This window comes from Anolis sagrei, chromosome 5 (assembly GCF_037176765.1).
Source record: "Anolis sagrei isolate rAnoSag1 chromosome 5, rAnoSag1.mat, whole genome shotgun sequence".
Taxonomy (NCBI): domain Eukaryota; kingdom Metazoa; phylum Chordata; class Lepidosauria; order Squamata; family Dactyloidae; genus Anolis; species Anolis sagrei.
Window position 1 is genome coordinate 158,584,026 of NC_090025.1, and position 16,202 is coordinate 158,600,227.

Below are 16,202 nucleotides of genomic sequence, written 5' to 3' on the forward strand. Positions count from 1 at the left end.
CCTGTGAGGCAGGCGGGATCGAGAGCAGGGCCTCCCCGGAAGATCTCAAAGTCCTGGTGGGTTCATAGGCAGAGATGCGGTCGGATAGGTATCTTGGGCCGGAACCATTGTGTGTCAGAGTGAAAATGAAGATGTTGTCATACTACAGCTTCATAGCATTGCAGCAACAGAGAAACCCCAGAATGGGGTTTGTAAAGGGGGGGGGGGTTGAGGGGCAGTGAGCAGTTTTGGTTTCTGTGACAAGCCCCTGTTGAAGGTGGAGAGTAGTCATTTAGCAAGGGATGTTTCTTCTATAGAGGGGAAGAAAAGATTTTTTACATGTTTCTTACACTTACTTTACCAATTGTGAGGTAATCAGCTGTGGAAACAGGGGGCAGGATAAAACATTGTAAGGGGTATGGTGTCCTCTGGTCTGTCTGTTTCCCACCCACCCCCAAACAATATTTACAATATTATGCCTCATTTCAAGAGCATATCTAGGGGCCTTCCACACAGCCCTATATCCCAGAACATCAAGGCAGAAAATCTCACAATATCTGAATTGAACTAGGTTATCTGAGACCACTCTGGCTTATATTCCAGTTCAAAGCAGATAATGTGGAATTTTCTGCCTTGAGATTCTGTGTTATATGACTGTGTGGAAGGACACTGAGTGTGGACTCAAATAACCCAGTTCAAAGCAGATACTGTGGGATTTTCTGCCCTGATATTCTGGGATATAGGTCTGTGTGGAAGGGCCCCAAATTGATTAACATACCCCAGAATTTGTTCCTAAATCAATCTGGGAAGACGGTATAAAAAGCCTCTGATTGTAGGAGGAATTGATAGAAAATGTTCCGAAGGTGCCTCTGCACAGTAGAATTAATGCAGTTTTACAGCACTTTAACTGCCATGGATAAATGCTATGGAATTATGTATTAGTTTGATGAGGTACCAGCACTCTTGGGTAGAGTAGACTACAGAACTCGTAAAACTACACATCCTATGATTTGCTAGCATTGAGCCATGGTAATTAAAATGGTGTCAAGCTGCACTAAGGCTACATTGAAAATACTACATAGACTACAAGCCCTTGGTGGTGCAGCAGGTTAAACTGCTGACCTGCTGAACTTGCTGACCAAAAGGTTGGTGGTGTGAATACGGAGAGCAGGGTGAGATCCTGCTGTTATCCCCAGCTTCTGCCAACCTAGAAGTTCAAAAACATGCAAATGTGAGTAGATCAATAGGTACCACTTTGGCGAGCAGGTAATGGCGTTCCATGCAGTCATGCTGGCCACATGATCTAGGAAGTTCCTCTTTGGCTTAGAAATGGAGAAGAGCCCCACCCCCCAGAGTCGGACACGTTTAGACTTAATGCCAGGGGAAACATTTACCTTTACATATGGATGTGTGGCTGGAGGCCATCTCTCATCATCCTTTATTATTCCCCCTCAACCCCACCAGTATGTTAAGTAGGATAACAAAGAGAATGTGTACCAGGTTTGGTCCTGATCCATTGAGGTTTGTAATCATAGGGCTCCCCGGCTGTGGATGGATTCCACCTTAATTTTTCTGAAGACATTTTGTTCTCCACAGTTTGTACCCAAAATTCAATAATTTGGCAATGTCGCTTTCACATACAAATTAAGCCGTTGAACTCTGTGAGTGTACATGCACACACATACTCCTACACATCTATACTTACATGTTTGTTTTTATTTATTACACTTTTTGATAGATCAATATCTCAGATTGGACAGTTTATAAATGAAATATAACATCACAATAAAATGGCATTTTAAAATCAGAAACATGAGCCCCTTGTGGCACAGTGGGTTAAACCACTGAGCTACAGAACTTGCTAACCAAAAAGTTGGTGGTTTGAATTCAGGGAGGGGGGTGAGCTCCCGCTTCTGCCAACTTAGCAGTGCAAAAAGATGCAAGTGTGAGTAGATCAATAGGTACCATTTCAGCAGGAAGGTAATGGCGCTCCATGCAGTCATGCCGGCCGTATGACCTTGGTGTCTACGAACAACACTGGCTCTTCGGTTAGAAATTGAGATGAGCACCACCCCCCAGAGTAGGGCACGACTAGACTTAATGTCAGGGAAAACCTTTACCTTTACATTAAAATTGGAAGCACGATGTAAAATGATTGTATCACACAAGAAGTCTAAAAGTATCTAAATACCTTTTGATATGTATGAGAGTCTATCAGTCTGGGGAAAGCTTTCTGAAAGAAGTAGGGCATTTGAGTATTGGGAAGTTCAGCCTTTGCCATGTGCTTCTGTAAAAAGCAGCACAACTATCGAATGCAAGTCTGTTGGCTACACAGAGTAACTAAGGACTACCGCTTTACTTAAAGAGTGATCAAAGAAATAGACATTTGTTGACTATCCCAGAGTGTTGGGAGAGGGGATTGTAACAACTGTCAAATAAACTTAATCTATAAGAGAACTTAAATATAAACACCTGAAAGCAACTTTCACCAAACTGAAGCCTCCTAGATGTGCTAATCTGCAATCCCAGTACACTGTATTGGATGATGGGAATAGTAGTCCAATCGATGTTAAGTGTTAAGATGCTGGGAAGGTATTGTATACTGGAGTAGCCTAAAACAGTTTGGCTGATGCATAAAATTCAAGTGATTTTTACTCCAGTCTTTGCTAAATGAAGAAGAAGCACAGTTTGCCTGGAAAATCTCCCCTGCAAGTGTCACTCATGTGAACTCTGTGGCTCAGAGCTCTCCGTTTTCTACTAGGTGGCCCTAAGTGGCACCTTCCAATCTACCCCATGTGAAGAAGTCAGGTCACCTTTTCCTCATAAGAGGGCAGCACTGACATCATGCATGATAACTGGGATCCTTAAGTCACAATGGTTTCCCCTTTTTAAGTCAAGGTAAAAGGGGGTTATGTGGGAAGTTACTGGCACAGGGCATGATCAACAGTAATCCTGAAGCTGAACCTGGACATTTGAATTCCTGCTTCCATTGGGCGGCCTGAAACTGTCTACGATATCTGGGATGAACTGGAGAAGAGGAAATTCTAATGGCCTTTCTTATCCTATAGATGAGGTAAATATATACACACACTGCACATGAAAATCAACTACCTTCTTAACATCCCCCAACTATATAAAAAGTGAAAGTGACTATCGATGGGAGCTACAGGAGTTGCTAGTACAGTTTCCCATTAGAAGGAAGTCTTTGGGACCATTTCCAGAAGGACAGCCAAACTCTTCATTCATTATTTTATTGATATATCCTATTTTCTCTCAACATGAGACCCAAGGCAGTTCCAGGCCCGTAGCCAGGATTTTGTTTCGGGTGGGTGGGTGGGGGGGTGAGTTTGGTTCAGGGGGGCTGAGTTTGGTTCGGGGGGGGGGGGGGGCTGAGTCTGAGTGAAAGAGGGTCTACCCTAGCAAAGCTTTTGTATTGTTATCCCAATACCCCCATGCATATGGGATATATTGAGTATAGTGATCAGATCATGATATGAATAAACATAGCAGTTTAAATAATGCACCAGTAAGGCCTTCTCATGGACCACCATCAGAATTTCGGGGGGGGGGGGGGGGGCTGAAACCCCCCAAGCCCCCCCCCCCCCCAGCTACATGCCTGGGCAGTTCACACCATAAACTAGAGCAAAGTACAGTTGTAATATAAACCAGTTTAAAAGCATTTTAAACATAGCTATGACTGAAAGGTTGGCGGTTCAAATCCAGGGAGCGAGGTGAGCTCCCACCATTAGCCCCAGCTTCTGCCAACCTAGCAGTTTGAAAACATGCATATGTGAGTAGATCAATAGGTATCACTTCTGCAGAAAAGCAACGGTGCTCCATGCAGTCATTCTGGCCATATGACTTTGGAGGTGTCTACGGACAACACCGACTCTTTGGCTTAGAAATGGAGATGAGTACCACCCCCAGAGTCAGACATAAGTAATAATAATAATAAAACTTTATTTATACCCCGCTACCATCTCCCCAAGGGACTCGGTGCAGCTTACATGAGGCTGAGTTATGTAATACAAATCAATACATAACTCATAATAAAAATAAGCAGTAAACATTAACAATAACACGATGACGTTTAAAAACCTATGGCTGGGCCAAATGTAATAATTAACATTAAAAAAAAAATAATGCTGAGCATGACCAGGTGGGATAGAAAATTTTCGGAGAGGGATGGGGCATGCACACAATCCTAGATCATCAGTAAAGTGCATTTAGGGACATATTGCTGGGAGTTTCCTTATTCTGGGAAGGCACACTGGAACAACCATGTTTTCAGGCTCCTCCTAAAGACTACCAGAGTTGGGGCATGCCTGATGTCCTTGGGGAGTGAGTTCCAGAGTTGAGGGGCCACCACCGAGAAGGCCCTCTCCCTCGTCCCCACCAATCGCGCCTGCGATGGAGGTGGGAGCGCGAGCAGGGCCTCTCCAGATGATCGAAGAGATCGTGTGGGTTCATACACAAAAATGCGGTCACGCAGGTAGGCGGGTCTCAAACCGTTTAGGGCTTTGTAGGTGAAAACTTGCACCTTGAATTGGGACCAGAAAATGAACAGCAGCCAATGGAGCTCCTTAAACAGGAGGGTTGACCACTCCATGTAATGAGCACCAGTTAACAACCTGGCCGCTGCCCGTTGAACCAATTGAAATTTCCGGGCCGTTTTCAAGTAGACTTAATGTCAGGTGAAACCTTTACCTTTATCTTTATACAACTGAAACATAAACCAATTTAAAAGTGTTTAAAACATAGCTATTAGAATAAAAGTACAGAACACACACACAAGCACATTAAACAAGCCTTTGGTGCTGCTTAGAGTGGTGATAATCTTATCAAGCTATATGAATGTAAACTGTAGAACTGCTATTGATATCCTCTTTGACAGACTACGCCACTTCTTTTCTAAATGGTCTTCTTTTCTTCTACAAGGTTATGGACGACACTATTTGTCCCCACAGTTTGGATCCTACACAACACTTCTATGTCATGCTGCTGGGCCAGAGAAACCAGCTACAGAACCAAATTAAGAACCTTAACAAGATCTCCCAGAGGATCAAGAAACGATACGAAAACTTTGTGAACATCAATATCACTGGGAGCACCATAAATGTAGCAGGAAGCCTCGCAGCCCTTGTGGGACTGTCCTTAAGCCCTTTTACTTTGGGGTACTCTTTTTTGGCCAGTGTGGGGTTAGGGCTCACAGCAGCAGCGGGAACTTTCACAATATCTTCTAACATATTTACAGAGTGCTCTAATACCAGAGAAGTGAGAAGAGTGAAGGAGATTGCAATCACTAGTCACAATCTGATGCGGGAGATAATGAACTGCCTTGACTTCTTACTCCGGAGACAGGACCCATCAGACCCTATCCTACTGCCAGCTGAGAAAAAGGCTTGCAACACTTTGTATTCTTCTGTCCTCTGTGTCTCCCAAAAAAGTTTTCTGGTCCCAGAGTACACAAAAAAGTACACCAGAGAAAGCAATATTATGCTGGAGGCAATAGTCCGGGAGCTGACAAAAAGCCTCAAAGCCTGTGCAAGACCTATGGATGAGATCTGTGAGCTTCTAGGAAGCAGAAACGAATGTCCGCTGAAGATCAGTCAACTAATGCCTTGGGATTTGTGCATTCATACTTCTGTGTAGTAGCAAAGTGTTCCTTTGCAAAAGACCTGAGATTTCCTTGAAAAATAATACCTGGGTCTAAGAGAGCTAATAATGTTGTGTTGTTGTTTATTGTTACTAGGTTAATCCTTGGAGAAATTCCTGTCTAACCACACAGCAAATGGGAGTTATTATTGCTGCGTTAGCTCTGCCGTGCACTATTATCACAGTCCAAAGTATGTTGTCAATGCAAAGCTGTGGCACAGGATAGCTTATTTTTGAGATGATGGGGATGACATCTAAACTTATGAGTTGCAAAAGCTGCTTCCATAACACATGTAGAATGAAATAATGTTCAGGGTAGTTAGGAGACATAGATGGGGATTCACTTTCCCTTATTTTAGTTGACTTTCATAGTACTGAGTCAATAACAAATATGGTCATGATGGCGCTGTAGCCAATTTAGAAAGATGGCTGGAAGTTCCAGAACCCTATTGTTCACAAGGTTCAAGGTAGGAGATGAGCAGGGCTCAAATGCCAGGCTGCCTGAAACTTTCCCAGCGATGAAGGGCCAGGCTTTAGCACAGCTGGTAAATCACCAGCAATGATAAGATCTATTAACCAAAAGGTGCCAGTCTGAAGCCCTGGTCGGCATAAACTGTCAGCCAGCTAATGTTGACCGAAGCAGTTTAAAAGCAGCTTGAGCTGTAAGTAGAGAAATTAGGTACTGCTAAAACAAGGGTGGGAGGTATTTTACGGCACCATAAAGAAAAAGAACAGAAAATGCTTGGCAACCAAAAGAAAAGGAGGAAGTCCTGATGGCTCTTTGTTGTAGAGAATGGAGTGACAGCACCCCCGTGTCGCTAGATTCGAGCACAATCTCCAAGATGCCAAAAAGCTGGATGTCGACACAACATACCTCTTATCTTTTCTGTCTGTCTGTGTCTTGTCTATCCAAAACAGCATTGAATGTTTGCTGTGTATGTGCACTGTGATCTGCCCTGAGTCTCCTTGGGGTGATAGGGTGAAATATAATTAAACTGTTATTATTATTATTATTATTATTATTATTATTATTATTATTATTATGTTCATAGAAGCAGATGGGGATGTTAGTCACAGTCAGAAGAGCTTAACCAATTTCGTTTTGTGTTGTTCCTCGGTTTTAAAGTATTTTTCTGCCTTTCAATGCCAAAGGCTCAGGAACATCCTTTATAATTTTGGATTTACTGGTGTAAGAATAATGTGAAATGTTTTACATAATTTTATTTAAAAACAAAAACTATTATTTTCTGCCTGAGATGGAATCACGCATGTGAAGTATTCATTATAGTTGGGGCAGGGCCACAGCTTTTGTTTACTTCATCTATTTTACCATTTTTAAAATTTTTAAACACTTGCAAAATAAAACAAATGGAAAGCCAAGAATGAGTGAAAACAGCAGTATTTATTCCTCCAGCTGAAGATAATCTTCAGGTCTACCATTCCTGGAAATATATATGCATTTTTTTTACAGGAATGAGTGTTAATGTTGTTTGACTGCTGTTTCAGAAAGTCTTTGCAGACTGAGGGTTTTCCTGGTTTGTTTGTTAAGAACTATCCCAGGCCTGTGAGGACCAGCAGGGTATGTGGTTTGAGCATCAGACTACGGCTGATCCTACACTGTAGAATTAATGCAACTTGATACCACTTTAGCTGCCACAAATTTGTAGTTTTGTTAGGCAACAAAGCATTTTGGCAGAAAGGGCTATAGACCTTGTAAAACTATAGTTTCGATGATTCCACAGCAGTTAAAGTGGCGTTAAACTGCATTAATTCTATAGTGTAGATGCAACTATGACCATGGAAACCAGAGTTCAATTCCCTGCTTAGGTATGGACAGTCAGTAGGTCACCTAGGCCAAGTGACACACTCTCAGCCTCAGTAAACCCTGTAATGAGTTGACCTTAGGGTCATCACAGGTTGGAAACAATTAGAAGGCACACAACCACAATCCTAGGCTTACAACAATACCTAAAAAAGAACGACATGCTTATTTATCAATTTTACTCAAACAATGACGGATCTGGACCAAACGTGGCACGAATACTCAATATGCCCAAAGGTGAACAGTGGTGGAGTTTGGGCAAAATAGACCTTGACACCTGGGAGTTGTAGTTGCTGGGATTTATACTTCACCTACAATCAAGGAGCATTCTGAACTCCACCAACAATGGAATTGAACTGACTTGGCACAAGAACTCCCATGACCAACAGAAAATACAGGATGGGTTTGGTGGCCATTAACCTTGTATTTTGGAGTTGTAGTTCACCTACGTCCAGAGAGCACTGTAGACTCAAACAATGATGGATCTGGACCAAACGTGGCACGAATACTCAATATGCCCAAATGTGAACAGTGGTGGAGTTTGGGTAAAATAGACCGTGACATCTGGGAGTTGTCGTTACTGGGATTTATAGTTCACCTACAATAAAAGAACTTTCTGAACACCAACAATGATAGAATTGGGCCAAACTTCCCACACAGAACCCTCATGACCAACAGAAAATACTGTGTTTTCTGGTGGTCTCTGGCGATCCCTCTGACACCCCCAGGGGTCCTGATCCCCAGTTTGAGAAACACTGGCTTAGGGAATCCTTTCCCCCAAACACATTCCTGTGTGTGTTTGAAAAGTCTGGTTTTCCTTCTCTTTCCAGAAGCTCCTGTCTCCTCCCCTTTTGATGACATAGCTATGCAATTCTACTGCTGGCAGAGACCATGCGGTCTTGGGCACCATCTTTACTTCTTTTGTCTCTCTTTCTGAGAGTATGCTTTTGCCTCTGAGCAAGGAAGAAAATGTAGTTTTTGGATCTTTACTTTTTTTCTTTTTAGAAGATGAAGCTCAGTAAACTCCAAACCTTTTCTATCCAGAATGTACTTCTTTTTACTTCAATAAGCCATCCTGGGACTTCTACACACCACACAGTGAGTTTTTGCTGGTAATTAATAATAATAATAATAATAATAATAATAATAATCTATTTATATATAAATGCTCTGTGCATAATGAGTACCTTAAAAACAAAAGAACCAATGAACAAAATCACACCAAATTTGGTAACAAAACGTCTCACAACACAAGGAGTGACCATCACTCAAAATATTATGATTTTGTCATTTGGGAGTTGTAGTTGCTGAGATTTATAGTTCACCTACAATCAAAGAGCATTTTGAACTCCCATCAACAATGGAATTGAACCAAACTTGGCATACAGGACTCCCCTTACCAACAGAAAATACTGGAAGGGTTTGGTGCGCATTGACCTTGAGTTTGGGAGTTGTAGTTCACCCACATCCAGAGAGCACGGTGGACTCAAACAATGATGGATCTGGACCAAACTTGGCACAAATACTCAATATGCCCAAATGTGAACACGATGGAGTTTGGGGGAAATAGACCTTGACATTTGGGAGTTGTAGTTACTGGGATTTATAGTTCACCTACAATCAAGAGCATTCCGAACCCCACCAACGATGGAATTGGGCCAAACATCCCACACAGAGCCCCCATGACCAACAGAAAATACTGTGTATTCTGGTGGTCTTTGGTGAACCTTCTGACACTCCCCTGGTGACACCCCCCCCCTCGGGTCTTGACTTCCCAGATTGAGAAATGCTGTCTGCCTTAAGGCCATCCAGTCCAACTCCCTTCACCAGGGCAAGAAAACATAATCGAAGCCCTCCTGACAAAGAGCCATCCAGCCATAGATAGAGATAGATATATGTATATGATGCAGTATCAAATATTTGAAAGGGACCCCTAAAGAAGGACAATGATATGTTGCATGTTCCAGAGTAGGCAAACCAGACAATCTCCACATCAACACTGACAAAGAAACAGCAAGAAATACTGTTGGCCCACAAGCATCAAGACATTACATATATTAGAAACCAACACTTTCTCATTACTTTATTTTCCAGATCACCAGACTGGGCCACAGCAACGCGTGGCAGGGGACAGATAGTAATAATAAAACTTTATTTATACCCCGCTACCATCTCCCCAAGGGAATCAGTGTGGCTTACATGAGGCCAAGCCCACAGTACATTATAAACAAAAGCAATAACAAAACAATCAATACAATGCAATTAATATAAATCACATAAACAAAATAAACAATAGACAATAAACAGTAACACACAAGCTTTTAAAAACCTATGGTTATAGACTTACGTTCTGGCACTCTGTTATATTTTGGTGGGATTTTCCTAATTTAGGGTTATTTTTGGGCATAAGTGGCCCAGAATCCACAACAGAATCCCAAATGCATCTTCAAAGGGTGGAAATATTAGCACTGAGGTCTTCTCCTTCCTCTGTATACATCCAAAGGGAAGATGGAAGGTCCATGGATTTAAAGTCTGACCCAGATAATGAGGTCATGAAGTGGGATTGTCCACCAAGAAGGCCAATGAGGTCCCCATTTTCCCTTACCCATCATAAATGCCCTGTGTAAATGCCCTACTCTCCCTCCAATGACCATCATGGAATCTCCCATTTGAAGAACATGGAAAGGTTCTCATGGCCCCTCCCTCCCTACTTCCAGGGTTACCATAGGAACAGAAATAAACAGTTTTGGATCTTCACCATCGTTCAACTGCCCACTCCTTACTGAACGTTCAAACAGCTAGGAGGTTAGGAATGGAGGTCTTCTGCTACTGTTTGGAAACCTTGAGTGGAGCTTTAGGATCAGCATGGCATGTACAAGAGAGGGATGTTTAGATGTCCAGGTGGAGTAATTTATTCTCAGAGTTGGTCCAGATAAAAAGCTAAAGGTGGGTTCGGGTTTGGAGAAACCTTTGGAGAAACGATGAAGAGAGGTTAGGGAAGAGAAAATTTGACAATGGATGCTCCAAGTTTTAACAATTACTTAACCAATTAATTGTTTTGTTGAGATGTTTTAACTTGTTAGTATTAATGTATTTGTGATTTTATTGTATGTAGGTTTGTGGCATCAAATTGTGCCTTTTTGTAAGGCCGCTTTGAGTCCTCTCTGGGGTGAGAAAGGTGGGATATACCATATATACTTGAGTATAAGCTGACCCGAATATAAACCAATATTGTATTGTCGAAGGCTTTCATGGCCGGAATCACTGCATTGTAAGTTTTTCGGGCTGTATGGCCATGTCCCAGAAGCATTCTCTCCTGACGGTTCACCTGCATCTATGGCAGGCACCCAACCGTCCTCAGGAACCTCTACTAACTCCACCTCCTCCTCCTTATCCTGCCATGAAGGTGGAACACTCTGAAGGGAAATGCCCCTCTTTTTTAGAATACAAAGATTAAGGTGGGAGATTTGGGCTTTTCTGAGGGGTTGGCTTTGCAACTGAACATTACAGATGTGTGTTCAGCCTGCAACTAGGATGACACAGAAGGATGACATTTCAAATCCCCAACAAGAGGGATGCAACCATCAGACCTTTGTCACAATCTCTTGTTGCAGACCCGGTAACTGGTGTAAGGTGGATTCTCCAGATCCCAATGGACAGCTGAAGAGATCTCCATTTCTTGGTATGTAATTCATTAAAAGGAGTCCCCGGTGGTGCAGTGGATTAAAGCACTGAGCTGCTGAGCTTGTTGATCGAAAGGTCGCAGGTTCAATTCCGGGGAGCGGCATGAGCTTCCGCTGTCAGCCCTAGCTTCTGCCAACCTAGCAGTTCGAAAACATGCAAATGTGAGTAGATCAATAGGTACTGCTCCGGCAGGAAGGTAACGGCGCTCCATGCAGTCATGCCGGCCACATGACCTTGGAGGTGTCTACGGGCAACGCTGGCTCTTCGGCTTAGAAATGGAGATAGCACCACACCCCAGAGTCAGACATGACTGGACTTAATGTCAGGGGACTATCTTTACCTTACCTAATTCATTAAAAAGAAGGTGATACAGAAGTGGGACTTTGTAATTGAATGTAATTGAAAACAGCACTCACCATCTGCAGAGGCATGAAATTATACCTTGTACAGAATTTTCCAGCCAGGATAGTAACGGTCCAAGGGAGGAATGGGAACTATTAAAACATCCACCTAAAGGTGTTACTCCACCTGTGGCTTAGGGCCCTACCACACAGCCATATAACCCAGAATATCAAGGCAGAAAATCCCACAATCATAGAATCGTAGAGTTGTAAGAGACCTCATGGACCATCCAGTACAATCCCCTGCCAAGAAGCAGGAGAATCGCATTCAAAGCACCCCTGACAGATGGCCATCCGGCCTCTGTTTAAAGCTTCCAAAGAAGGAGCCTTCACCACACTCCTGGGCAGAAAGTTCCACTATCAATATCTGCTTTGAACTAGGTTACCTGAATCTACACTGCCATATATTCCAGTTCAAAGCAGATAATGTGGGATTTTATTCAGATGCTGCTTTTACCCTCGGATGGGCCTTTGCTCCTAGGTATAGGAAGAGTAACCGGGTTGAATTGGTCCTCTTTTCCAGCCTCAACCTCCTCTTCTGGAGATGTCTCCTTGGGCTCCTATGCAGAGAAGCAAAAAAAAAAAAATCAAGACAAAGAGAGGTAGGACAAGAAGCTGGATGGGAGTCTAGTCTGGAAGAGAAAGTGCATGTCCAGTGGAGAAGAAACATCTAAGGGAGATCCATGCAAAAGAGATGATCAAGGGCAGAAGGGGCAGCACCTCACCTGGCGCTAACAGGACAGCCCTCAAGAACAATCCGGCCCCACACATTCTGGAGTTCATCCAGGCCTTCCATCCCCTGGGGAAGAAGCTCCAAGGCCTCCCTGCAAAGGCGACCCTCCAAGACAGGAGACTACCTGGAGGCATCTCAGAGCAGCTGCTGCCCACCAAGGCCATCATGGGCAGGAGATTGGAGAAGCTGCTGCCCCAATTCCCCAGACCTCCACCTCCATCTTGGCAGCAGCCCCCCCCCCGCCCCCCCCCCCCCCGAGTCAACATTGAGGACTCTGCAATGCCAGCCCACCCTTGGACTTATAGTGGGCTGGAAGGTATTTCAAGCCTTCTCCAAAGTTGTGGTTCTCCTTCTCATAACTACTGTGGCAGCAGAGAGGACATCAAGACCCACCAGCAAACCAGGCCCACCTTCTCATCCCAGGAGAGAGGACACCCACATTTTGGAATTGAGGTCTCCCAGCCCATCTCAGGGGAGCAGTGGCCCACGCGGGAATGCCAGGCCCCGAAGGACAGGGAGGAGGAGGCCCTGAGCAGGGCCCTTTTGTTTGCATAGAGGGAGGCAGACCTGAGGGACACCGACCATTACAGCTACCCCAATAGGAACTTTAAAGATGGATGTATATATCAATTAGTGTTAGCAAATTGAATCTGATTCTATCTAGTTTTTAATATCATTTATATGCAATGTATTATAGTGTACTATTTTAATGGGATTTTAACAGGCATGGTTTGAATACTTTCTATTGTTGTATTGCATATAGTTCTTTGTTGTTTGTATGTTTCTGTCGTTTTGTATTGGATTTAAATGTTTTATGGGGTTGGCTTATGGTTAAAGTGTTAATGAATAGTGTTATTAAAGATCCAGTAGTTTTCTTTAGAGTAATAATCCTGAATCTTCCTCTCATTTTAGCATTTTTAAATCACATTTAAGAACTTAGCTGCTCCATGTTGGGAACAAAAAAACTCACTCCTTTGAAGGAAACGCCTTTTGTGTGGTTTATTTGTGCAAAACAAGTTGTTTGGGGTTTTGCTGCAGAAAAAGCAACATGTTCAGGAACACTTTGGGACCTTCAGATATTGGGAGGTGGGGAATTGCTTCCTCATAATTGCAATAAATAGTTGTTTGGATGAGTGGAGGCTTAAGGGAAAATTGAAGGTTATGAAAAAAGAGCACTCTTCTCTCATTTGCACCTTACTATGAGGCTGAGACAGTGTGGCCTGCTGAACGATGCGCCATGTCTTCCTATGGCAAAGGGGATTTGAACTCCAGGCTCCTCTGCAATGTCTTGGGGATGATGGGGACTGGTCCAATACACTGGAAAAGCTGAGGAAGACTGTATTCATGAAGACCATCCTGACCTTCCTCTGAGGCTGAGAGTATCTCCAACCAATGTCCCCCATTGGGTTTCCATAGAAGAGACATAGGGCCTTTCCACACAGCCCTATATCCCACATAAATCCCACATTATCTGAGTATGGACTCGGATAACCCAGTTCAAAGCAGATGATCTTGGATTTTCTGCCTTGATATTCTGGGATATAGGTCTGTGTGGAAGGGCCCAAAGAGCAGCACCATTCTACTTCTTTTGCTTTATGAGAGGGCAATGGGAAGAAAGAGACACAGATTCAATTATGAGGAATATAGGAGTTGTAGTCCAGTGTCTTAAAATGACATGATGGGCAGGATTTGAATCACAGGACTTGAGTTTGAAACATGTGGTCCAGAGGGCCAAAATAATTAATAAGGAAAAAACCACACAAACTAGGAGATGTTCCAGTGCTTTGCTTTAGAAGAGTGAACTGGGAAGGACAAGATTTAGTTCTCCCTGTTAACAACTTTTCTGCCCTGAACTCAGGGGCCTTCCACATAACCTGTGACTGTCTGGATGAGGGTGAACAAACTGAAGTTGAATCCTGACAAGACAGAGGTCCTCCTGGTCAGTTGCAAGGCCAAACAGGGTATAGGGTTACAGCCTGTGCTGGATGGGGTTACACTCCCCTTGAAGGCATAGGCTCGCAGCTTGGGAGTTCTCTTGGACTCATTGCTGAGCCTGGATCCTCAGGTTGCAGTGGTGGCCAGCGGGGCTTTTGCACAATTAAACCTTGTGCGCCAGTTGCGGCCGTACCTTGGGAAGTCAGACTTGGCCACAGTGGTCTACCCTCTCGTTACATCCAGGATAGACTACTGCACCACTCTCTACATGGGGTTGCCTTTGAAGACGGTTCAGAAGCTTCAAATAGTCCAATGAGAGGCATCCAGGTTAATAACGGGCAGCATACAGGGAATACACAACTCCCATGTTATGTCAGCTCCACTGGCTGCCAGTTTGCTACCAGGCAAATTGTAATACAGGACTTGAATTTGACACGTGGTCCAGAGGGTAAAAATTATTAATGAGGAAAAAAAAAACAAAGTGCAATTCAAAGTGCTGGCTTTGATCTAGAAAGCCCTAAACGTTCCCGGCCCAGTTTACCTGTCTAAACGCATCTCCCTTTACGAACCACTGCTGAAACTAAGATATTCTGGGGAAGCCCTGCTCTTGATCCTGCCACCATCACAGCCGTGTTTGGTGGGGACAAAAGACAGGGCCTTCTCAGTGATTGCCCCATGGTTATGGAACTCCCTTCCTTGCAATATTAGTTCAGCCCCCTCCATCCTGTCCTTCAGAAGAATGGTGGAGACCTGGCTGTGGGACTAAGCCTTTGGGGCAGTGCAATGAGGCCTGGAGCCCCCGGTGGTGCAGTGGGGTAAACCCTTCTGCCGGCAGGACTGAAGACAGACAGGGGAGAGTGCGGATGAGCTCCCTCTATCAGCTCCAGCTCCTCATGCGGGGACATGAGAGAAGCCTCCCACAAGGATGATAAAACATCAAAAAATCTGGGCGTCCCCTGGGCAACGTCCTTGCCGATGGCCAATTCTCTCACACCAGAAGCGACTTGCAGTTTCTCAAGTCACTCCTGTCACGACCAAAAAAAAAAAAAAGTGCAATGAGGCAAAATGGTGCCCTAAGATGGTTTTTAAGCAACTTTTAATGTGAATATAAGTGATTTTAATGTTTGTATATATTTGTGGTTTTATATCCCAGCATTGAATGTTGCCGTATATATGTTATGCTCTGCCCTGAGTCCCCTGCAGGATGAGAAGGGCGGAATATAAATGTGTTAAATAAATAAATAACCCTATATCACAGAATATAAGGCAGAAAATCCCACAATATCTGCTTTGAGCTGGGTTATCATAGTCCACACTGCCACATATTCCAGTTCAAAGCAGAAAATGTGGGATTTTTTTCAGCTGTGTGGAAGGGGACTGAGTTTGCAGCAAGTGAAATAAGCTGAGGACGAAGAGGGAAGGTGGGAGGAGAAGAGAGCAACTGGGGCATTTTAAAGGCTGCTGAAAATATGGGCAGGCAGACAAATAATCGGCACTCTTCTTGCCAAATTGGGACAGCTAAATGGTATGACAGTTCTGTCAACAGTTATAGTATCACACCATGAAAACTAGGGGTGCATTTACCGTCGAATTGATGCAGTTTGATACCACTTTGACTGCCACAGCTCAATGTAGTGGAATCCTGAGAGTTGTAATTTGAAGAGTCAACAGCATTCTTTGGCCTTGCAAAACTATAACCCCCATGAGGTTCTTGTGGGGTTTTTTTTCGGGCTATAGGGCCATGTTCTAGAGGCATTTCTCCTGACGTTTCGCCTGCATCTATGGCAAGCATCCTCAGAGGTAGTGAGGTCTCTTGGAATTACCTCACTACCTCTGAGGATGCTTGCCATAGATGCAGGCGAAACGTCAGGAGAAATGCCTCTAGAACATGGCCCTATAGCGCGAAAAAAAACCCCACAAGAACCTAGTGATTCCAGCCATGAAAGCCTTCGACAATATGACCCCCATGATTCTACAGCACTGGAACCTTGCA

The 16,202-nt window shown here is 43.8% G+C and overlaps 1 protein-coding gene and 1 long non-coding RNA gene across 2 annotated transcripts; both read left to right on the top strand.

Moving 5' to 3' along the window:
* The first annotated feature begins 4,056 nt into the window (after positions 1 to 4,056).
* Positions 4,057 to 5,765, top strand: APOLD1 (apolipoprotein L domain containing 1). The gene has a single exon (XM_060776120.2). The coding sequence runs from the start codon at positions 4,921 to 4,923 to the stop codon at positions 5,629 to 5,631; it is 711 nt and encodes a 236-aa protein (XP_060632103.1). The 5' UTR covers positions 4,057 to 4,920; the 3' UTR covers positions 5,632 to 5,765.
* Positions 5,766 to 8,352: 2,587 nt separating this feature from the next.
* LOC137097096 (uncharacterized) lies at positions 8,353 to 12,497 on the top strand. The gene is made up of 3 exons (XR_010909974.1): positions 8,353 to 8,554; positions 11,071 to 11,138; positions 12,065 to 12,497. It is a non-coding gene; the product is annotated as an uncharacterized lncRNA (long non-coding RNA).
* The last annotated feature ends 3,705 nt before the right edge of the window (positions 12,498 to 16,202 follow it).

Bases quoted from the DNA above. Each gene is read 5' to 3' on its own strand.
- APOLD1 (XM_060776120.2), top strand. From the start codon at position 4,921: ATGGACGACACTATTTGTCCCCACAGTTTGGATCCTACACAACACTTC.